At 47.5% G+C, this 24,257-nt stretch overlaps 2 protein-coding genes across 5 annotated transcripts; both read left to right on the plus strand.

The window, feature by feature from the left end:
• Window positions 1-48: 48 nt before the first annotated feature.
• ZSWIM3 (zinc finger SWIM-type containing 3) lies at window positions 49-20,561 on the plus strand. 2 transcript variants are annotated; one of them, XM_037044161.1, is made up of 2 exons: window positions 49-517; window positions 17,957-20,561. In XM_037044161.1, the coding sequence occupies exons 1-2, from the start codon at window positions 363-365 to the stop codon at window positions 19,881-19,883; spliced, it is 2,082 nt and encodes a 693-aa protein (XP_036900056.1). In that variant the 5' UTR covers window positions 49-362; the 3' UTR covers window positions 19,884-20,561. The 2 variants fall into 2 exon arrangements, with proteins under 2 accessions (XP_036900056.1, XP_036900057.1); XM_037044162.1 differs by having other exon boundaries at window positions 49-436.
• Window positions 437-24,115, plus strand: ZSWIM1 (zinc finger SWIM-type containing 1). Of its 3 annotated transcripts, none has more exons than XM_037044164.1 (2): window positions 437-517; window positions 22,385-24,115. In XM_037044164.1, exon 2 carries the CDS (start codon window positions 22,522-22,524, stop codon window positions 23,890-23,892), a length of 1,371 nt encoding a protein of 456 aa, XP_036900059.1. In that variant the 5' UTR covers window positions 437-517; window positions 22,385-22,521; the 3' UTR covers window positions 23,893-24,115. The 3 variants fall into 3 exon arrangements, with proteins under 3 accessions (XP_036900059.1, XP_036900058.1, XP_036900060.1); XM_037044163.1 differs by lacking the exon at window positions 437-517 and adding an exon at window positions 21,355-21,459; XM_037044165.1 differs by lacking the exon at window positions 437-517 and adding an exon at window positions 21,377-21,486.
• Window positions 24,116-24,257: the final 142 nt, after the last annotated feature.

Raw genomic sequence — 24,257 nt, forward strand, 5'->3', positions numbered from 1 at the left:
TTATGATTGGCCAGAATTCCTGTCAGTCTTCGGGTGTGCGGCTACTTTTCTCTAGTGATTGGAGAAAATGAGTATCAGTCTGAAGATCTTACGTGTGATTGGATGTGACCGTGGTGGGGCGGAGCCCAGGGACTAGATAATAAACGCTGAGCGTCATTTCCCCTCTGAGAGCAAAGACGCCCCCCTAACCCATTTCACCGGTTGAGACTTGAGCTCCTCTTGGGCTCCATCACAGGCCACCCAATTGGGGCTCACCTTGAAGGCGTTCTGGGTCTACGCCAGCCTGTAGACCCTTATAGTGTGACCTCCGACCCTGGTAATTGGTCTTAGCCCAGCTCCCGGAGGAGGCTGAGGGGGCAGCTATGGAGCTGGGCAGCTGCTTCAGGACCTACGAGGACTTCAAGAAGTGCTTCAGCGTCTACAAAAAGGAGAACAGGTGCTCCTTCATTCTCAGGGACCGCGTCTCCGTCCGCTTCCACAACCTCAACCATGGCACCTCTATCCGTGAGGACATCCTGTAAGGGCGGGATGGGGACGGGGCAGGAGGGCGGAGAGGAGGCCAGACAGTCCCTTGGAGGGCGGCCTGAAGGAGGAGGGAATGCAGTTAGGCCCTTGTTTCTGGAAGCATTCAACAGGCACTCGTTAAGCACCTACTGGGTGCCTGGTGGAAAGAGAACCAAACCAACACAAGCATCAGTTTTTGAACCCCCACTCCACCACCTTCGCTCACTCACAGTCCTTCATTCACAGCTTTTCTGGAATTCACACACTAAGTGCAATTTGTCCCATAGAGCACGTGCAGTATACAAAGTATGGCCTTCACAAATCGGTAAAAATTGCCTTGAGGATAATTTCCTTCACCTCTCTCTTTACGAAGCAGTAATTCAGTCAATTGTTGGTTAGTTCTGTTCTTTCGTTCATTCATTCGTTCATTCATTCTTGAGCTCCTGAGATGAACGGCCGTTTTTCAAACTCAGTTCCTGTGGCTTAAGCAGCGTTCTCCAGTCTGTGCATTTCAGGGCTCAGGTGAAACCACCTAGTGTAAGGAAGTTTCCTTTTAATTTTACTGCAAGAAAAGTGATGCAGTTAACAACCAACACCAGGTCTTTGTGCTAGGGACCGCAGACACATGGATGGGGTAGCATGAAGAGCAGGCCCTATAGAATCAACTCCAGCTGATGGCCACCATGTGAAAATAAAGACTCAGTGTTGCCAGAATGTGGGGCAATACAAGTCAGAAATCTGGGCTGTATGTGAATTTGTCCACTTTTTACAAATTGAAAAGCAGTTCAGTTCAGCTCTCACACGACAAGAGCCAACTCCGAGGGTCAAAGTACATCTGGGTCCAGATGTTTGGCCAAAGCTCCCATTCAGGGAGGCAGGCTGCGTTCTTTCCCCTTCTCTGAAGTCCATGGCCATGCTGAGTGCAGATAACATAAAGATGAATAAGAAACCAACCTACCCTCAAAAAGATGGGTAGGTTTTACTACTCCAGTAAACTGCATAGTATGTGATAAATGCTTTAAAAGAGATGTGCAAAGGGAGTGACAAAGGCCTGAGAAGGAGAGAAAGGCTCCATGCTCGAAGTGATAGTTTCTGCTGAGCCACGAATGAATGCAAAGGGCTAGAACAGGAGTTCAGTGTTTAATGTCTGAGTAGCATGGAGGAGTTTGACCTGAAGTTCCTGTGCAGAGGAAACTATGAAGTAAGGTCCAGGTATGTGAGAGAAGGTGGCATATTTAAGAAATGAGGTGGGATGTTGTGCTTGGCAGGAGATGAAGTCAGTTGCAGTCTACCTGAGAAGGCTTTGGGTACCATCGTGAGGCATTTGGACTTGACCCTATGTCAGTAGCACCTTTCTAAGCAGTGAGAATGACACAGAAACATGCACAGTGCAGGTCAGGTAAATGCAGTGGCCTCCCATTGCTCTCAGGATGGAGTCAAAGACCTTTAACCCGGCCCTCCAGGCCATCTGACCCCCTGACCTCACCATCTTGCACCCTGTGCCCATCCATATCGAGTCTTCTCCATACTCAGCCCCTGTCCCAAGCCCATGGCTTCTTAGTCCTTACACTTAACCATGTCCATTGGTTTGAATGACCTTGCCCATCACTTTTCTTCTGTGTTAGTTTTTGTACACCATCACCTCAGTACTCTGTATCCTATACTACAAGTTGCATAGCATTTTTTCTTTAAATTCAGTTTTGATATTCAAAGAAACCTGTTTAAGGCCCACTTTAAGCAACAATATGTAAGAGGTATTAATATAGTGCCCCCCAATGGGGTATAGTTGCACATAACTGTTAAAATAAATATTCTTGTGCAAGCTGATGTCATTTTGGACCCATCAGGAGAAATTCTGTTGTAGTTCATCGTGACTTTTTCTTCAGCATCCAGCACACTTTCCAGCAAGGCGTTAAGGCCCTGAATCTGCTCTGACGGCACCTGTTACTCCTGGCAGAGCGATTATTTAGAATCCTCTCTCCAAACCTAAGACAGGGTTAGGGGGTCAGCCCAGCCGAGCTTCCACTGCCCATTGCTCCCCTAGTTGCCAGTCTCAGGAGGCTGGAAGAGAGGGAGAAATAGAGAATGTCCCTGTACGGGCCACCAGAATGTTAGGGCGGTTGGTAGCAAAGACTATGAAAGAATTCACAAAGGGAAGAAAGGGTAGGGAGTCAAGTTTTTATTCACTCTCCAAGAGGGGAGAGGGGCATGGTGTGGAGAGATACAGCAGCTAAATTTTTGTTTTGAAATACAGTTTGCCGAGGTTGCCACAGGCTGGCTGAGCTCTTCCCCGGGGGACTGTGGCTCACCAGTTTTTGTGTTCTTGCTGATTGGCACAGCGCTACTGCCAGGGATCAAGTCTGAACACCTCACATTTGCATGTCAACACCCTTCAGGCGGACCATCCCCAGTCAAGCACAGGTCTTGGCCCATAGCAGACTTTCAGTAATGTTTGAATGGACCAATCATAGGGACCCACAAGAGAGGAAATCCGTTTTCTATTTGGTGCTCTAACCAATGACCACCAGTGTAGTGATTTAAATGCAAATTATCTTAATAGTTCTGCAGAAGTCAGACACGAGTTGCCCCGGGTTCAATTCTAGCTGCCAGCATGGCTGCATTTCTTTCTGGAGAACCTAGCAACGAATCCATGTCCTCGTCTTGCCCAGCGTCTGCCCACCCCTTTGGCTCATGGTCCCCTACCTCTTCTGCCCTCAAAGCCAGCAGCTGGCAGGTCCAGTTCCATGTCACACCACCTCACCTTGTTTTGGTCATCCCATCTCCGTGTCTCAGGGAGACAAACGTTAAACTTTAATCACAGCAATAATTATTTCCTTAAAATAACCGGGAGTACTCCAAAGGAAAAGTCTGGAGTGCTGGATGGGGAACGACAGGGGACTTTAATCTTGAATGGTAGGGTGGGGGCGCTGATTGGCACTTGATACCAGTGCAGACTCTAGATTAGGAAAAAAAAGTCATCCCTAACATTTTGTAGAAATAGTTTACAAAGCACATCCACCTTCGTTATGTGACTTGGTCCTCAGAATAACCTTGTCAGAGAGGCAGGTTTTGTTATTCCCATTATGTGTCAATAATGGAAAGTGCTACAGTAGCGTTAATAACACCACAGCGCCTAGCACATAGCAATCATTCCGTGAATATTAACTGCAATAATATTATTTTGCAGATGGGAAACAGCTAAGAGAAGTTAAATGTTAAGAGGACTAATAGTTTCTACGTATCTGCTTTCCATTACAGCTCAGAGTTTCTGAATTCCATTTGCTTGAGCAAAAGGCAGGAGAGGAAAGATTTAGTAAAGGGGAAGCCAGGAACAGCCATTAAGGTTTTCAAGACTTGGAAGAGGAAAATAAGAGAACCTATAGCAAATGCACCCTCACCTTCAAAAATCACCTGGTGTGAGCCAGCGAGGTCTGAATTTATTACAGTTACAGCCACGAAAAAATAGGAATGGGCAGAAAAGAGGGCTCACGTTGGAACAGGAAGTAGGGTAGGATTTCAGGAAACTAAGAAAGCCCCTGGGTGTTAGAAATGAAGGTCAAAGCCGGCCTGTTTATTGTCTGAGTGCTTAACTGCCCTTCTTAATCAATGGGTTGTAACAGCTTTTTAAAAAAATATAGTTTATTGATTATGCCATTACAGTTGATATATTTCCCCCCTTCATCCCCCTCCACCCTGCACACCCCTTTCCCCACCATTCCCCCTCCTTTAGTTTATAACCACGTGTCTCAAGTTCTTTAGATTCTAGATATTTCCCCTACTATTCTTGCCCTTCCCCCTATCTATTTTCTACCTACTGTCTGTGCTACTTATTTTCCGTACCTTCTCCCCCCTTCTCTTCCTCCCACTTCCCTGTCGCTAACCTTCCATGTGATCTTCATTTCTATGGTTCCACTCCTGATCTAGCTGTCCTCTTGGTTTGCTTTTGTTTTAGGTGTGGTTGTTAGTAACTGTGAGTTTGCTGTCCTTTCACTGTTCATATTTTTATCTTCTTTTTCTTAAATAAGTCCCTTTAATGTTTCATACAATAAGGGCTTGGTGATGATGAACTCCTTGAATTTGATCTTATCTGAGAAGCACTTTATCTGCCCTTCCATTCTAAATGAAAGATTTGTTGGATAGAGTAATCTTGGATGTAGGTCTTTGGATCTCATGACTTGGAATACTTCTTCCCAGCCCCTTCTTGCCTGTAAGGTCTCTTTGGAGAAATCAGCTGACAGTCTGATGGGAACTCCTTTGTAGGTGACTGTCCCCTTATCTCTTGCTGCTTCTAGGATTCTCTCCTTCATTTTAATCTTGGCTAATGTAATTATGATATGCCTTGGTGTGTTCCTTCTTGAGTCCAACTTCTTTGGCACTCTCTGAGCTCCCTGGATTTCCTGGAAGTCTATTTCCTTTGCCAGACTGGGGAAGTTCTCCTTTATTATTTGTTCAAATAAGTGTTCCACTCGTGGCTGTTCCTCTTCCCCTTCTGGTATCCCTATAATTCGGATGTTGGAAGGCTTAAAGGTGTCCTGGAGGTTCCTAAACCTCACCTCGTTTTTTTGAATTCTTGTTTCTTTATATTTTTCTGTTTGGACATTTTTTTCTTCCTTCTGGTCCACTCCCTTGATTTGAGTCCCAGTTTCCTTTCCATCACTATTGGTTTCCTGTGCATTTCCCTTCATTTCAATTAGTTTAACCTTCATTGTTCCTCTAATTTGTGACTAAAATCAACCAGTTCTGTGAGCATTCTGATCACCAATATTTTGAACTGTGCATCTGATAGGTTGGCCATTTCTTGGTTGCTTAGAGTTCTCTGGGGCTTTGAGTTCTTGAGCCATATTTTGATCTGTTCGTGCCTGTTACTTATGAGGAGCGGAGCCCTAGGTGTTCACTAGGGCAGGGCAACTCAGTCGCTGGGTTGTGACGCTGTATGTGGGGGCAGGCTCAAAGAGGGGCAATGGCGGTCTCCTCTGCTGCTTCCTGCCACTGGGGCCTGCGTGGTCTGTCTCACTGCTTGCTCCTTCACTGGTTTATCTGTGCGCAAATGTGTGACCGCGGTGAGCCTGCCGCCTTGCGCCCTCACTGGGTCCGCCCGTTGCTACCCCACACCTGGGATCTGCCGACGGCTGCCTGCATGACTGGGGTCAGGAGATCTTTCCTGTCCGACCCCGCTCTGCCACTGGCTCCACCTCTCTTACTGGTGTGGCTGAACGGTTACTTGTTGTCGGACTTCTGTATAGGTCAAATTTCTGTGTTTTGGCTGTGTTTTTGTTGCTAAAACTTTGTTGTCTTTAAACTTGGTCGTGGGAGAAGGCACAGTGTTTCCACCTACACCTCCATCTCAGTGGAAGTCCGCTGGGTTGTAACAGCTTTTTAACAGCATTTACTAGTCCATTCAATGAACTTCTAGTCAAAGGTAAAATGTTGACCCCTGGGTGTTGAGCCTCAGCACAAAGATGGGTAAACAGTGGTCTCTACCCTTGAGGACAGCAGTGGACTGGGCTCTTTTATGAGGGAGTGAATTCGTGAGCATCCCAGGCCTTCAGCAGAGACTGTTTGGATGTTATAAAGAACATTCTTTTTTAAAAATATATATATTTTATTGATTATGTTATTACAGTTGTACTATTTCCACCCCCTTATTCCCCTCCCCCCTGCATACCCCCCTCCCACCCACATTCCCCCCTTTAGTTCATGTCCATGGGTCATACATACAAGTTCTTCAGCTTCTACATTTCCCACACTATTTTTATCCCCGCCCCCGTCTATCTTCTCCCCACCGTCTGTGCTACTTACTCTCGGTGCCTTCTCCCCATCTCTCCCCCTCCCACTCCCCCGCTGATATCCCTCCATGTGATCTCCATTTCTTTGATTCTGTTCCTGCTCTAGTTGTTTGCTGAGTTTGTTTTTGTTTTTGTTTTTGTTTTAGGTTTGGTTGTTAATAACTTGAGTTTGTCATTTTACTGTTCATATTTTTATGTAGGGAATATTCTTGCACAGTGTTAGGCTTTCTGACTGGTACATGACTGTGTAGAATGAGTGCTTCTCATGTGAGATGGCAAGGAGGGTGGGGGAAATGTTTTTAGGAGAAAATTTAGTGGGCTCAGTGTTTCTTGCAACCAGATATTCATACTACAGGTGGACGGGTGAGATTAGTTTAATAGTAAGTATTTACGTTAATATCTAACCCAAGACCCTTGTTATATAGAGTAAAGCGAGCTGATTTAAAGCAAACCATTTGAAAATAACAATGCAAATTTTACACAGGTGGATATGGCCGGTGTGGATGGTGGTCTGTGATTCCCAGAAGTTCAGGAAGAGCTGGCATAGGGGTTAAAAGTGCGAGCTCTCTGCCTGCCTGGTGTGGCTCAGTTGGTTGGAGTGTCCTCCTGTAACCACAGGGTTGCTGGTTAGAGTCCCAGTAAGGACACGTTTCTAAGAACACACCAGTGGGTGTGATCCCTGGTCTGGGTGGCGCGTACAGGAGGCCTCCCACTGGTCCATGCTTGTCTCTCGAGTAGATGTTTCCCTTTCTTTAAAAAAAAGGCAATGAAAAACATGTCTTCAGGTGAGGATTTAAAAAAAAAAAAGGGCCCTGGCTGGTGTAGCTCAATGGATTGAGTGCCGGCCTGCAAACCACATGATCACAGTTTGATTTCCAGTCAGGACACATGCCTGGGTTGCAGGCCAGTTCCCAGCAGGGGACACACCAGGGGCAACCACACATTGATGTTTCTCTCCCTCTCTCCTTCCCTTCCCCTCAAAAAAAAAAAACAAATTAAATCTTTAAAAAAAAAAGTAACCAAAGCAAGAACTCTGGAGTCTGAAAAACAGGTTTTGCCCTTGACCTTGGACAAGACTTCTTAAAAATCTTGGCCACTCAGTGTATTCCTCTGTAAGATGAGGAAGTTGTGGTGAAGATTAAATAAGAAAATACACATAACCAATGTCACCTCGATAAATTCAATTAAAGAAGGAAAAAATACGTGTAGTGACTGAAACATAGTACTCAGTAAATATTTCCTGAGGTCATAACTGTACTACGAGCACATGATAGAAAGTGGTAGGTATTTCAGAGGCGAAGACATTCTGTGGGACTTGCCACTGAATGACCAACGGTCTCAGTCGGTGGGGAGATGCTGTAGTTTTGTATGCAATTTCCTACCCCATGCTGTTTATATATGGCTGTCGTTGGCCGTTGTGGGGTTGATATTCTTTACACAGACCAGGAAGTATTCTTTTTAATTTTCTCTTTTTACTCTAACCTTGCTCTGGGTGCAACGAGGCAAGGCCTCAAACCTTTTCAGAATGTTCTAGCAAGCTCTGCATACCAGGGAGTATTCCGATGTCTCTCTCCATTGCTGTTCAGTTTCATAGCTGCTTTTTTTTTTTTTGAAGGAAAGTTGGCTGATACCTTTATTGCTTCAGGGCAAGGGGTGCTCCTGAGCTCCTGGTGGGGTGGCCTGCTCCCTCTTCACCATCACGGGAAATGGCCCTGGCCCTGCCCAGATCCCGGCAGTCCTTGTTCTTGCCAGTCACGTGCCCAGTGCTGCTCAGGGTGGCCCTGGCATTCTTGCTGATGGTGGTCCACTCGCTGGCCCGTAGGAGGTGACTGGCTTTCACGCGTGATGACCACAACAGCTTTGCTGTCAGCCGCTGGCTCCACACCACCATCTTGCATGAATCAGCCTGTTGTGGCAAAAGGCGTTGCGGGCCTTCAGGTGATTGGGTTTGGTGCTGCACGTCTGCTTGCTGTTCCTGATCGGGAAGCTGGGGCAGGTCTGTGCACCATCCCCTGCGGCGGGGCAGGCCGAGAGCGCAGTAGTTACCTCTTTTGCACCCTGTTTTGGAATGCGTTCCACTCTGCTGAGAACTTGAGAGGCATTGTTTTGTTTAATCCACATGACAGCCTTTGAGCTAAGTAAACTCTGTTATCTGAGTTTGCCTTTTACAAGTATCCACTGTCACAGGGCTGCTAAGAAAGCAGGATTCATGACACAAAAATCTTGCTAGTGCACTGGCCACTTATAAAATGAGTCGCTACTTAGTCATTCCTTCCTGCTTATCCCTACCAGCCCCATCCACGTCTCCCGGAGTTTCTGGCTGATAAGTAGGTATGGTAAATGTCAGGATAATACAATGCAAATAAAACTGATTGCACACTGAAATTGCACATCTCCTAAGAGTGTAGGACTTGAAGTCCTTACAACACCCTCAGCCTTATATCAGTTAACAAATGGGGAAGGGAAGTCAGAAGGATGAATATGTGATGGGAACTTGAAAAGCAAAGGATTTACATAGCCAAAAATTAAAATAGGCTTCAGGGAAACGTGATAAAACCCAGGAGCCTTTGCATGTTGCGGAAGTGAAACAGAAGGACAAATTATACACGGGGGAAAAAACAGCTGACACTTCAAGTCATTCTTTGATGATTCTAAGAATTGGCATATAGTTGCCATGATCACTTAGGTTTTGTGAAATATATTAACTTCATAATTTTAGTCTCGTTTTTATTTTATTTTATTATTATTTTTAAATATTTTATTTATTTATCTTTAGAGGGGAAGGGGAGGCGAGAGGAAGAGAAACATCAATGTATGGTTGCTTCTCGTGCATCCCCTGCTGGGAACTGGCTCCTGCTGGGAACTGGCCTGCAACCCAGGCATGTGCCCTGACTGGGAATCGAACCGGGATCCTCTGGTTGGCAGGCCCGCGCTCAATCCACTGAGCTACACCAGCCAGGGCTAGTCTCATTTTTAGAGATAAAGTCCCATTCAAATCTTTTTTCCTATTTACTATGGGGTTGTTTTTGGCTTCGATTTACAGAAACCCTGACTCAAAATGCTTTATTTCTTTTTTTTTTTAATTTTAGTTTTTAGAGAGAGGAAAAGGGAGGGAGAAAGGGAAGGGGAGAAACATCAATGTGTGATAGGTAGAAACATTGATCAGTCACCTCTCATATGCCCCCAACCTATGTGTGTGCCCTGACAGGGAGTTGAACCCGGGACATTTCGGTTCACATGCTGGCCGTCAATCCACTGAGCCAGACCAGCCAGAGCAAAATGCCTTATTTCTTAGAAGCCCAGCGGTGGGCCTTTTGGAGGGTATTATTGCAGTGGCCCAGGCTTTTGCTTCTTTCCATTCTGCCATTCTCAGGTCTCAGCTTTGCCCTCAGGATGGCTTCCCACATGGCACAAATACAGGAGTCACATCCAGAAGAAAGAGCCTTCCTCGGTTTCCTGCAGATTTCGTATCCTGTTTCTTTGTCCAGAATTGGGCCATTCTCAGTGTCCATGCCTAATGAGATTGCTTTAATTGGCTTGGACTAGGCCTGCAGCGCTTAGCTATGGGGGGCAGGGAGGATGGCCTTCTATTAGGAAGGGAAGAGGGGGCTGCGGGATGTTGGGTGGGCACCAAGAGATCCTGTTGGAGCTTTTTAGGTGAGTTTACTTTTAGTGATTCTGGTTATTCTTGGATCAGATACAGACTATTCAGAGACCAATACTCTTGTTATTTTCATATCTGTAGACTAGTATTTGGAAGCCTAGAGGAAGTGAAGTGACGTATCTAAGTTCACACAACTAAGTGGTAAAGCTAGACGTTAAATCAGATCTTTGGACTCTTTTTAAAAAATTTTTTTAAAAGATTTTATTTATTTATTGTTAGAGGGGAAGGGAAGGAGAAAGGGAGAAAAATATCAATATATGGTTGCCTCTTGTGCGTCCCCTGCTGGGAACTGGCCTGCAACCCAGGCATGTGCCCTGACTGGGAATCAAACCCCAATCCTTTGGTTCGCAGGTTCAATCCACTGAGCTACACCAGCCAGGGCCTGATCTTCAGACTCTTGAGTCTTGCTCCTAACTTAAATTATATTGTCTAAAATGGCTTTACTCTAATTATTAAAAAGTTTATTCATTGCTGCAGGTGCGGTTTACACACAAGAATTCTGTGTGAAATTCATGGAAAGCTTTAGTTAATCTGTTCTAATCCCCATAATCAGTGTGAATTCTATTTATATAAGTGTATTGCTTATACCTTTGTTTAACCATCCATTTAATCCTGACTTTACTGGACATCTATTTAATAACTTTTCTGTTCACTAGACTGAGAGAGTAGAGACTGTGTAACTGCTCTCTGTAGCCTTCTGAGCCATCAGCAATGTTTGGTGCATTACACAGTAGGACTTAGTAAATGTTTGAAATTAATAGAAGGACTTGCCCAAAGTCATGGTTATTAGTACAAGTGATGTGTGCTAAGACTAGAAGCCAAGTCATCTGACCAAACTCTCCCAATGTCACAGGAAGAACTTTCTGTGTCGGATACACTCGTTAGTGCCATTCAGTATGTGTGTTTACAGGACCTAGTCTGTGCCTGGTGCAGGGCCAGGCGCCGGGAGTGCACAGGGGCACAGGCAGGCAGGGGAATGCAAACACCTACAGAGCAGGTTGGAGGGATCCAGCAGGGCTGGCTGACTGCCTTCCTCCAGACCCTGGTTGAGCGCCCTTTGGTGTAAGCACTAAGGGAGATTTTAAAGACTACAGTCAGCTCTCCATATCTGCAGGGTCTGCATCCATGGATTCAACCAACCAGATAGAAAATATTAGGGAGAGGGTTGTTGCTAATACATAGCACATAGCTAGGCCTATTATGGCTGATGGTTGTGTCTGTTCTGAGCACATACAGGCTTTTTTCCCTGTCATTCCCTAAGCAACACAGTTATAACCAGTTGCATAGTATTTACATTGTATTAGGTATTATAAATAATCTGGAGGTGATTTAAAGTGAATAGGAGGATGTGCATAGGCGATATGTAAATGCTATGCCATTTAGTACGAGGGACTCGCACATAGGCAGATTTTAGTGTTCTCAGCAGTTCCTGGAACCAGCCCCCTGCAGATGTCCGAGGGAGGCTGTATAAAACCCTATCCCTATCTGGAAGGGAGTCTTTGCTTTAAGCTAGGAGATAGAAATAAGTACAGAGTAAAATAACCACAGCACTCAAAGAATTCTTAGAAAAGAATGTGTACTTCAGTGTAAGTTATCTCTCGATAAAAAAGCTGAAAGGAAGCAGGAAGAATATAACAGAGGCTTCACCCCGCTTACCCATTGGGTTTGGAAAGCACGATGCCAGCAAGAACGGGAGGTTTAGAGATCTTTTTATTTTTTAGTATCTTTTGATTATGCTATTACAGCTGTCCCATTTTTTTCTCCCCTTTACCCGCTCTCTGCCCTGAAACCCCCTCCCACCCACATTCCCCCTGCCTTAGTTCATGTCTGTGGGTCATACATGCAAGTTCTTTGGCTTGTCCATTTCCCATACTATTCTTAACCTCCCCTGTCTATTCTCTACCTACCATTTATGCTTCTTATTCCCTGTACCTTTTCCACCCACTTTCCCCCTCCCCACTGGTAATCCTCCATGTGATCTTCATTTTTGTGATTCTTTTCCTGTTCTAGTTGTTTGCTTAGTTTTTGTTTTTTAGGTCCAGTTGTTGATAGTTGTGAGTCGGTTGTCATTTTATTCATATTTTGATAATTCCCTTTAACATTTCCTATAATAAGGGCTTGGTGATGATGAACTCCTTTAACTTGACCTTATCTGGGAAGCACTTTATCTGCCCTTCCATTCTAAATGATAGCTTTGCTGGATAGAGTAATCTTGGATGTAGTTCCTTGCCTTTCATGACTTGGAATACTTCTTTCCAGCCCCTTCTTGCCTGCAAGTTCTCTTTTGAGAAATCAGCTGATATTCTTATGGGAACTCCTTTGTAGGTAACTGTCTCCTTTTCTCTTGCTGCTTTTAAGATTCTCTCCTTATCTTTAATCTTGGGTAACTTAATTAGGATGTGCCTTGGTGTGTGCTTCCTTGGGTCCAACTTTTTGGGGACCCTGTGAGCTTCCTGAACTTCCTGGAAATCTATTTCCTTTGCCAGATTCAGGAAGTTCTTCATTATTTTTTCAAATAAGTTTTCAATTTCTTTCTCTTCCTCTTCTCCTTTTGGCGCCCCTATGATTCAGATGTTGGAACATTTAAAGTTGTCCCAGGACCTGGCTGGTATAGCTCAGTGGGTTGAGCGTGGGCTGTGAACCAAAGGGTCACTGGTTTGATTCCCAGTCAGGGCACATGCCTAGGTTGCAGGCCAGGTCCCCAGTGGGGGCGGCATGTGAGAGGCAACCACACATTGATGTTTCTCTGGCTCTCTCTCTCTTTCCCTTCCCCTCCCTCTAAAAAATAAATAAATAAAATCTTAAAATAAAAAAAGTTGTCCCAGAAGTTCCTAAGCCTCTCCTCATTTTTTTGAATTCCTGTTTCTTCATTCTGTTCTAGAAGAAATAATTCTTATTTCTTCCTTCTGGTCCAAACTGTTGATTTGAGTCCTAGTTTCCTTCCCTTTACTGTTGGTTCCCTGTGCATTTTCCTTTATTTCACTTTGCATAGCCTTCATTTCTTCCTCCATTTCACGACCATACTCAACCATTTCTGTGAGCATCCTGATTACCAGTATTTTGAACTATGTGTCTGATAGGTTGGCTATCTCTTCATTGCTTAGTTCTGTTTTGGGAGCTTTGATCTGTTCTCTCACTAGGGCCATATTTTTTTGTCTCGAGGTACCTGTTATATAGTAAGGGGCGGAGCCTTAGGTGTTCATGAGAGGGGGCAACCCAGGTCCCCATGCTGTGGTACTGTATGAGGGGGAAGGGGTCCTAGAGGGAACAGTGCTGCTTGCTCAGCTCTTTGGCTGGCTTTCTGTCACTACCCACAAGCAAAGTGGGCTCCTCTGGGGCTGATTCCCAGGTGGGCAGTTTTGTGTACATTCTAGGACCCTGTGGGTCTCTCCAACGAACTCTCCTGTGAGGCTGAGAGTTCTTCCTGCCTGCACAGCCCCCACAGGATTTAACAGTCAGAGATGTTGAGGCTTTATTTCCCCGCACTGGAACTCCGGGTTGCTTGGTCTGTCTTGCTCCCAGTTTATCGGCATACACATGTGGGACCGCCCCGTCACCAGCCACCATTTGCTGTGAGTCCTCTCCCCCCACTTCCTGTCTCTGCCCCTCCTGCTGGTCTGGATGAATGTTTCTTCCCTAACTCTTTGGTTGTCAGACTTCCATACAGATTGATTTCCTGGCAGTTCTGGTTATTGGTTTTAAATTTGCTGTTGTCCTTTTGGTTGTGTGAGGAGGCAAAAGTGTATCTACCTACACCTTCATCTTGGCCGGAAATCTGTTTAGAGGTCTTCAAGGAAATTATTGAAGCTGAAAAACCAATGAATTGAGGATCAAATTGGAGAGGATAAAGGAGAATTCAGAAAAGGGAGAAATACTTTGAAAAAAAAAAAACAGGCAACATAACGGTTAACTGTGCAGACTATAGCCAAGCAGGCTTTAGTTCAACTCCCATATCCTTCCATTTCGGCTGCAAGATTAAATCCCAGATTCTCACCTTTGAGAAAAACCTCTTTAAGCTTGTTTCCCCATCTGTAAAATTTGGAAAATAGAACCCTTTCCATAGTATAAAAAGTATGCATGTCAGAGACTTCCATGTAGTCTGGCATATGATAACCCTTAGTACATGTTGTCGTGGTAGGAGAAAAGACTTGTTAACATATTGGATATAGATAGAATCGTGGAGAAGGGGGATTAGAAAGAATGCCAAGGTTTCTACCCTGGAAGGCGCAGTCGTTAACGGAACCAAGAAAGGCAGAAAGAGCTTTCTGGTTGGCGCTCCTGGGCACCTTTTCTTTGGACTAGCTTAACGAAGTTGCGCCAAGAGCACATAAAGTCAATATAATTTGATGAGCTAGAGCCGCGCTAGGATGTTGAAGCAGCAGAAGGGGAGGCCCGATCTAATGGCCTAGGGGGGGTCTTCCTAGAGAAGCTGATGGTTGCACACAGTCCCGAAGGATGAGTACAGCTCGAGATGAAGACCAGCGTGAAAAGCATGGCAGACAAACACACACGAGCGAAGGCCACGAGCGAAGGCACAGGGGTGAGACACAGCATAATGAACATGGGAAGCTGTGGACAGTCTGACTACAAAACAACAAGGTGGCGAGTGGGCGGAAAACGAGGCTGGAGATGTCGGCAGAGGCCATGCCACAGTCGTCCCTCACCGGGTGTGCCTCACTGCAGGGCTACTCCAGCCCCGTCCTGGTCCTGAGCTGGGATGGTGTTGCTGGCCCGGCACTGTGCACACAACAGGTGCACGTTCAGCCTTGGGCCCTTCCACCCTGTTATTGCGGTCCTGGCATAGCCTGTTTCTCTAAGCTCTCCCCGCAGGGTGAGCAAACAGGACCAGCTGGATTGGGGTGTTGGAAGAAGGGTGGGTGAGATGCCCAGGCTATGTCATGTCATGCCAGCAGCAGAGATTCCCCGCCCCATCTCACTGGCCTTGGGGCAGGAACACTCCCCGAGGAGGCAGGGGTGTGAGCCGTTCTAACCACCCGGGTTCTTGAGTCACTCATCTAGTAGATGTTTAATGAAGGAGGAGCAAGCACCGCGTTGGGTGCTGGGAAGACACTAGGCTTTGTCACTTGAACACAGCCCCATTCAATTGGAATGCACTGCAGAAACACCCAAGCGGATATCACAGGGCCTAAGAGCTGTGATAACACTAGCTGGCTTTTTTTTTTTACATGAAACACAGAGTTTATTCTTTTAATTATTTATTAATTATTGTAACATTTGCCTTTTTAAGTATATTTGATTGATTATGCTATTACAGTTGTCCCAATTTTTTTCTCCCCTTCATTCCCCTCCACCCTGCACTGCCCACCCTCCAACATTCCCCCCTGCTTAGTTCATGTCCATGGGTCGTACAAAGAAGTTCTTTGGCTTCTCCGTTTCCTATACTATTCTTAACCTCCCCATGTCTATTTTGTACCTACCCATTATGCTTATTCCATGTACCTTTTCCCCGCATTTTCCTCCTTTCTCTCTCTCCCTCCCTGCTGATAACCCTCCATGTGATCTCCATTCCTGTGATTCTGTTCCTGTTCTGGTTGTTTGATTAGTTTTTATTTTTGCTTTTTAGGTTCAGTTGTTGATAGTTATGAGTTTGTTTTCATTTTACTATTCATAATTCTTGGTCTTCAATTTCTTAGATAAGTCCCTTTAACATTTCATATAATAAGTGTTGATGATGAATTCCTTTAACTTGACCTTGTCTGGGAAGCACTTTATCTGCCCTCCCACAGAGCAATCTTGGATGTAGGTCCTTGCCTTTCATGACTTGGAATACTTCTTTCCAGCCCCTCTTACCTGTAAGGTTTCTTTTGAGAAATCAGCTGACAGTCTGATGGGAACTCCTTCAATTCTCCTAAACCCCCAAAATAGTAGTATTTGTATTCCACCTTCAAGATGTTCTAGAATCTCCATTCCTATCAAAATAATTCATCGACAGAAGAATAATCCTTTTAAAAAAGTAATCAATTCCCAAGTTCTCTCAACACTGTTTTTGTGGGAAACACAGATATGTTTCAAATCTAGCCATACTGGGATGAGACCCCTCTAATTGCCTTTGTCCAGAAGGATTTTCTCTCTTTCTTTTTTAAACTGATTTTAAAAAGAGGAAGGGAGAGACAAATGTTGATTGTGTTGTTCCAGTTACTTATGCCTTCACTGGTTGATTCTGATATGTGCCCTGACTGGGGATCGAACCTGCAGCCTTGGTGTATCGGGATGATGCTCTCACCAGCTTAGGTACCTGGCCAGGGCCAGGGCCAGGGCCAGGGCCAGGGCTGTGCATTGTCTGTGTGGGGAATTAGGTAGCAGAGGCTTAAGGAAGTGCGGCTCTAGTGTTACTATGATTTCATTTGTGTATCTTAATCCATTGTTACTTTCAACTGGAAATTTAATTTTTTTTTTCTATTAACACTGGTGAAGTGTGGCTTATTTAATTCTCATAACAACCCTAGTAAAAGTAGTTTCATTTTGTGTTGAGGAAATTACACACAGAGAGGTGAAGTGATTTGTCCAAGGTCACACAGCTTCTGGGTGGTGGTTAGGGTTAGAGTTAGGGATTCAAATGGAGCAGTTAGCCTGCAGCGTTCATTCCGTTTAACCACTAGGCATACTGCTATGCAGAGAATCTGCTAAACGTTTGGTTCTAAGTAAATGCCCTGAAACAGACAAAGGAGCAATTACTGTGGCTGAGGGCAGCCACAAAGGCTGCTTGGAGAAGGGGGTACCTGATCCGGGCCTGGAACACAAACTCATAACTGTCAACAACTGAACCTAAAAAGCAAAAACAAAAACTAATCAAACAACCAGAACAGGAACAGAATCACAGGAATGGAGATCACATGGAGGGTTATCAGCAGGGAGGGAGAGAGGGAAAGGAGGAAAATGGGGGGAAAAGGTACATGGAATAAGCGTAATGGGTAGGTACAAAATAGACAGGGGGAGGTTAAGAATAGTATAGGAAACGGAGAAGCCAAAGAACTTCTATGTACGACCCATGGACATGAACTAAGCAGGGGGGAATGTTGGAGGGTGGGCAGTGCAGGGTGGAGGGGAATAAAGGGAAGAAAAAATGGTGACAGCCAGAGGGGAAGAGCAGATAATCACTTTAGTGTCCTCCCCTCTGAATCATCACTTTCCACTTGAGTGGCCAGCCGGCAGGGACCCCAAAGATGACCTAGCCCAGGGGCTCTCAAGATCTCTTAGGATGTGGACACTTTTTAAATGAAAGATGAACAGAGGTCTCTGTCTCAGAGAGGAGGCCCAGGCATAACTTTACCCCGAGGGCCACTCTTATTCTGGCTGTCTAGAGTTGACAGTGGCTCCCAAAAGGGTGAAGGGGACATGGTTTGTTAATTTAGCTATCTATCTATCTATCTATCTATCTATCTTTAGAGGGAAGGGAAGGAGAGAGGGAGAGAAATATCAATGCATGGTTGCCTCTCATGAGTCCTCTGCTGGGAACTGGCCTGCAACCCAGGCATGTGCCCTGACTGGGAATCGAACCAGGATCTTCTGGTTCGTAGGCCCGTGCTCAATCCACTGAGCTACACCAGCCAGGGTGGCTTTTTTTTTTTTAATTAAAAAAATTTTTTCCTATCACCATTACTCCACTTCTCCCAACTCCCTTCCTCCCGCCTCCCCATAAGCAGCTGGGTACTCTGCTCTTGCCTCTTACTATTTTCCCTTGTACCCACCCTCAGAGTGAGTTGTTGGCAGCTACAGATGGGCAAGGGAGAGTGAGTGAAAGGAGCTGGGGCTGAGAACTGCTGTAGATGAAAATGAAGGGAGTTTGAGTTGGGGTCGTGAAGAATGAGCTGCATACTTTGGGATTGGAGAGTGAATGCCAGTTTGCCTCCCTACACCCTGCACTGCGTCGCGGTCCCCAGAAAACATGTCAGCCACTGCCCGTCCCAGCAGGGCCTTGTCGTATTTATAAAAGAAACGGGGTGGTCAGCACCTTTCTCACTGTCAACTCTGCCTTCCCCAGATACGTGCAGGTGAAATTTGTCTGCATTCGGACCCAGTCAAACAGGAAGAGAACACCAGGGGCGGACATGTGCCCTGCATACTTGCTGCTGCGGTACAGTGAGAAACTGGACAGGCTGTTTATCAGTGAACTCAACACCCAGCACATACATGTTGACTGCAAAACTGCGGATCCTGGAGGAGATGTGGCTGGCAAGTCTCAAAAGATGATGTGCTTGCAGAAACCGGAGCCCGAGCAGCCCGCATTCAGAAAAGACCTGGACATGGCCAAGAAGCCCCTGGTTGAGCCATCATTTTGCTCAGATAAGGTCCAAACAACCCCACAGCCAGAGCAGGAGGGTATCACCCCTGCTGACCTGGCCAAGATAGCAAAAGTGATGAAGAACTTCCTTAAGGTGGATGAGGGTTCCCTGGCCTCCCTCAGTGTAGGCAACAGCCAGGACCTGGACCTGCTCAGCTTCCAGAGCAGCAAGATGAGCAGCCTGTTCGTCCGCTTCCCAGAAAGTCTCTTGCTGCATCGGGTGGAGAACGCCCAGGGCCACATTCTCTATGCCTTCTTGGTGGAGAACAAGGAGCGAGAGGGCCGAGTGGTGCACTTTTCTGTGCTCAAGGCCGAGACAGCCACGTCTGTGGCCAAGATGCTGAGCATCTTTACAGAGTTCAACTCAGACTGGCCCAAGGTCAAGGTGGTCTTTGTGGACCCGTCCTTCCCTCACCGAGCTGTCCTGCAGGAGATCTTCCCTGCGGCCCGTGTCCTCCTTTCCATCTACCACACAACCCGCCTCTTGGAGAAGAAGCTGCATCGCAGTTCAGCAAATTTGTCCTTTAAAAGTCTCATGAAGGAGGCCCTGCGGGAGGCTGTGTTTGTCACCTCTGACGCCAGCCTGCAGAGACTCTGTCAGATGTCCCAGGCCCTCCTAGACGAGGAGCTCTTCGGCTTCCTGCAGGCCCACTGGTTCTCCTGCGAACTGCTGTGGTACATGCACGTCAGGAAGGGCCTGCACGCGTGCAGCACCTACATGGACAGCCTAGACATCGTCACCAGCAAGGTGTCGAACCTCTTCCGGGAGCCGCAGTCCCTGCTGGACTGCATCCTCTGCTTTGTGGATTACATAGACTTCTTCAATACCAAAGGCGTGAAAAACTTGCCCACAGCTCCCCCCAGGTTAAAGAGAGCGCAGCCAGAAAACTCGCCCCCAAAACCCAAGAAGCCTTTTGGAATCTGTGGAGGGAGCCTCATCCAGACCCCTGTGAAGGAGGTCCCGCCGCAGGCGCCGATACAGCAGCAGCCACAGGGGCAGCCCTCCCACGGCGGCATGCTGGACTCCCTGCGCCAGAGTGGTTTCGAACTGGCCTATAAGCTGTGCTACAACGAATGGGAGGTGGTACAGAACTCCACTCACCTGGTGGATGTGGGTGGCTCCTCAGCGGACGTGCAGCTGATAGAGGACTCTCACCAGGTTAGCAAAGACGGCTGTAGCTGCAGCTGTTCCTTTCAACAGTGGTACCACCTGCCGTGCCGGCACATTTTGGCCCTGCTGCACACCAGCCAGAAGCCTGTGGGTGAAACCATGGTCTGCCGCCGGTGGCAGAAGAGGTACCAGCACCTCCTCGGGCCTGGTGGGGAGCTCCGGGACCCTGTCGGGGTCCCAAACACAGGCCAGCCTGGGAAGCAAGGACGGGAGGACATGATTCAGGACCTAAGCAGGGAGCTAGGAAACCTGCTAATGCAGAGTGAGGGGCCGGAGTTGGAGGAGCGTTTTTCCACCTTGCGCAAGATTGTGGACATCTGGGCTGACCCCTGCCAGCTATCGGAGCCCATTCAGCAGCCAGGGGACCTCAAGGATGTGGGCCACCTCCCTTTTCTCTGGGGAAAGCAGGAGGAAGTGGAGGGACTCCCTCCTGCTGGAACCACGATTCATGATTGAAGCATTTGGTCTGGTGCACTGGGCCCAAACCTCTCCTCCAGGAAGTCCTAGAGCTCAGAGGAGGCAGGACTCACCAGGAGTCGGCATTTCACCCCCTGTCTTCTTAGGGTAGGAAGATTGTTCAGACAAGGAGAAGAGGAGCCCCGTCATTTTGACAGTCCTTTGAATCACTCCTTTTCGGCCCTACCTTTGGCATTCCTCGGAGCCTCACTCGTTCAAGGCCAAAGCTGTTTCCGTGCTGAAAGGCCACGCCTCTTTCTCCCCTCATCCGCGAGGTGAGATCTGACTCACTTTAGGAACATGAACCCGAGGCCCGGGATAGAATGAGACAAAACGAATGCAGTGAAATTGGGGCCTGTTTTCAGGGACAGAGGGAAGGAGCGTGGTCCTTGACTGTTGCTGCTCTTTACAAAGAATCTGTGATTTGTGTCTATTTTTATTCATATTAAAGGTTTTTTTTTTAATAAAATCAAACAAGAAATATGTGTGTTGCTTGAATAGGGAAGGAATCTAGTGGGGATTGTGAAGCAAAACAGCTTGATACCTCAGAGACGTAATCCAGCACTTCGCCTTCTGCCTGGCAACCAAACCTTCAGCTCTGATTTCAGGCAGGCTGGGGTTCTAGCAGGACGCGGCCGAACAGACAGGGAAGGAAAAACCTGAATCCTAGAATCAACTAGCCTGAGCTTGGGGGTGGGTGGGGGGGTGCGGTGGCATGCTGTGGGAAAGTCTCTAATTTCTTCGTCTGAAAAAATCAGTGTTGGCCAGTACCAGTCTGTTTCCTTTCTAGATTTCTATAAACAGAAAATTTTTGTCTCATTCATGAGCATCAGCACTACTTTTGTTGTTGCTAGTTTGTAATCAGTCTCCTGGTAGCCAGCCAGCTTCCCGGGGAGAGGTCAACAGATGGAGTTCTTGCACTTGTTCCATGACCTTAGCAAGTCACAGCGCCATTCTGGACCGATCTCTCTCTCTCTCTCTCTCTCTCTCTCTCTCTCTCTCTAAAACACTGGTAGGGGCAACACCAGGCTCTCCCAAGGTGATCTGGGTTTTCTCAAATCCAAGAGTTGGGTTCCTGACCCCTGACCTAAAGGCAGAATTTGCAAACCTCAGTTTCCCCAAGACAGAAGACCCAGTACAACTACATCTGCATGCTTTCCTGCCCCTCCTGGGCCTTTGGAATTAGACCAGAAAAGAAAACATTTATGAAACATCGCTGTTTATTTTATTTTTCATTTTCGGCCGCTGAGGGAGTTTCCATAGCAACACGCCCTTCCAGTCGTATATGCAGATGAGAGGTTCGAGAGTTCCAGGCTCAGGGCTCAGACTCGCCTAGATGCCAGTGTCCTGAGGCTCTCATTGGTTACCGCCAGCCGAGCCCCTGGTAACCCTGGTAACAGCACCACCCACGAACCGCCAGGCTGCGATTGGTCCAAGCCCGAAAAACCTACTATGAGCTCCTCGGCCCATTGGTCTGAGTCACAGGAAACCAGCGCCAGGGTTGGTAATCCTAGAGAGCCTTCAGAGCTGGAGGCTGGGTCAAATAGGGAGAAATGGCGACCGAGGCGTGCTGTGGGTGAGTAATTTCGGAACGAGTGGGAAGGTATGGCAACTGACAACTGCTGTCAGCCCTGACACAACTCCCAGGGGGGTGGGAGGTTGACTTCTGGCTCCAGCCGCACCCATTCTGGAATGGTCTGACTTCAGCATCTTCCTGTTCGGACTAGAGATGAGAGGTCAGAGGCCTCTTCCTTTGTCCCTGGTTTTCCAACCTCAGGTACTTTGGAAAGCATTCAAAATCTCAAGCCAAAGACTCAGTGTCCAGCTAATCGCAGAATAATGTTGGGCAAGTCACAACCTCCTTGAACCTCAGTTTTCCATCTGTGAAATGGGGACAACAACCTGAGGAAACATTGGCGGTTCATAGAGGGATTTGCAGAGGCTGGAGCGGCTATGCACGGTTTTTAGCCCCGTTCAGTGGCTGAAGAGAGGAAGGCTCAGAGAGTGTCATCGACTTGCCCAAGAGCACACAGCAAGTTTGGTGCAATCACGTTCTCTCATATACACCAGGACCAAATGAACGAATGGTACCAAGAAGTAAATTGTAAATACAAAGTGCTGTATGAATATTTGAAATGCTGTGTTTTAAAAATGACCATATGCAGCACTAGCCTTCCCACCTACTTAGATCTCCTGGAACTAAATCATTCCTTGGCTGGCACATCGGTTAGGTCTCAGCTCCAATGTTATCCTCCTTTCCTGCAGAGGACCTCCCTGAGCACCTCAGCTGAAGTTCCCCTCCCTCCCCAGTTTACCCTGTCACCCAGTCTTGTGGTCTTTGTAACCTTCATTACTTGATATGTCCTTATTGTTTACATGTTTGTGGTGTATCTCCCCGAGAGGAGGGCTGATACATAGTAAGTTCACTAAATACTGTCTGGATAAATCATTGGAGAGCCAGGCCCCTACTGCCTCCTTAACCCTCTTGTTTCTTTCCATAGGCCCCTCTTTGGAACGAGATCTGGAGAATACAGTCCAGCCTCCAGCCTTAACTCAGCTGACACTTGAGTGCGTCCTGTACAGCAGCCTGGCAGAGAAGTATTCTGACCTTAGCATCTAGACCTCTCCCTTCTCCCCCATGGCCCTGACAATGCTGAACGAGCTCCTCGTGGAGGACCCAAGCCCACCTATGCTTCTGTACCAGGTTAGCAAGACTGCCAAGTTAGATACCCTCAACTATCAGAGCCACTTTATGCAGAGTGTCTTTGCCCATTTCCCTGAGATCTTATTTATCCACCGGACCTATAACCCAACGGGCAAAGTATTATATACCTTCCTGGTGGATGGTCCTCGGGTGCAGCTGGAGGCCCACCTTGCCCGAGCGGTCTACCTTGCCATTCCTGCCAAGGAGGATGCTGAAGGCCTGGCCCAGATGTTCCAGGTGTTTAAGAAGTTTAACCCAGCTTGGGAGAGAATCTGTACTATCCTAGCAGATCCCTGCTTCCTCCCTATGCCCACCCTAGCCATGGAGTTCCCCGCAGCTGAGGTCCTGCCATCGGCCTTCCATATCTGCAAGTTCCTCCAGGCTAAGTTCTATCAGCTTTCCCTCGAGCAGCCCGTGGAGCAGGTGCTCCTGACCTCCCTGCAGAGCACAATGTGCTCAGCCTCCGCTGGCAACCTGAGGAAGCTGTATGCACTCCTGATCAACTATATCCCCCCAGACCAGCTGCCCAGGCTCCACTCGTACTGGCTGCTCAATGACCGCATCTGGCTGGCCCACCGCTGGAGAAGCCAAGCTGAGAGCAGCCGCTACTTCCAGGGCCTGGAGGTCACCACCCGCATCCTCAGCCAGTTCTTTGGGACCACCCCATCTGTGGAACAGGGCATGACCTCCCTGCTCCGATACATGCAGCAGAATTCTGGAGACAAGGCAGCCTTCAGCCTGGGCCTGAGTCCCCAGGAAAATCGTTCCACCTCAGACATCAGCCCCCAAATCCCCAAAGTGGAGCAGCTGGTAGAAGCCTGCATCCAGCACTCCCTCAATACCATCTGCACGGAGCCGGCGGCCCAGCTCTGCCTGGGTGAGCTCGCCGTGGTCCAGAAGTCCGTGCACCTCATCGGCTCTGGCTCAGAGAACGTGAACATACAGATCCTGGAAGACACCCACAGGGTGCAGCCCCAGCCCCCGGCCAGCTGCAGCTGCTACTTTAACCAGGCCTTCCACCTGCCCTGCCGCCACATCCTAGCCATGCTCAGTGCCCGCTGCCAGGTGCTCCAGCCCAGCATGCTGCCTCCTCAGTGGATGGACAGCTGTGCTGCCAAGCTAAATGACATCCTGGGCAGCAAGTGGAGCGAGACCCTGGATAAGCGCTTGGCCGTGGCTCTCCTCACCGAGGAGGTGGGTCAGCTCCTGCAGCACTGCAGCCAGGAGGAGTTTGAACGGCGGTACAGCACCCTGCGGGAACTGGCCGACAGCTGGATCGGCCCTTATGAGCAGGTCCAACTGTGATTACCTTCAGGGCCGACAGATGCTCGTACCCAGGTGTACACATTCTCCCCTGCACACACACAGTTACACTTCCAAGGACCCTTCCTCCAGAAAAGGACAAACATCTTCTAGTCTGCCACAGCCTGGTACCTACAATATGTCTAGTTGGCTCCTCTAAGCCAGAAGTCAGCAAACCTTTTCTGTAAAGGACCTGACAGTAAATTATTTTAGGTTTTGCTGGCCATATATAGTATGTTGTATATTCTTGTTTGTTTTTTTACAGTCTTCCCAAAAGGTACAAACCATTCTTAGTTCAAAGGCCTTACAAAAACAGGTGACCTGTGGTCTGAGAGAAGAGATACAGCGGTAAGATCAAGGTCTGGGAT

Source organism: Sturnira hondurensis, unplaced genomic scaffold (assembly GCF_014824575.4).
Source record: "Sturnira hondurensis isolate 20B ecotype Veracruz unplaced genomic scaffold, ASM1482457v3 Scaffold0004136, whole genome shotgun sequence".
In the NCBI taxonomy this organism is placed as follows: domain Eukaryota; kingdom Metazoa; phylum Chordata; class Mammalia; order Chiroptera; family Phyllostomidae; genus Sturnira; species Sturnira hondurensis.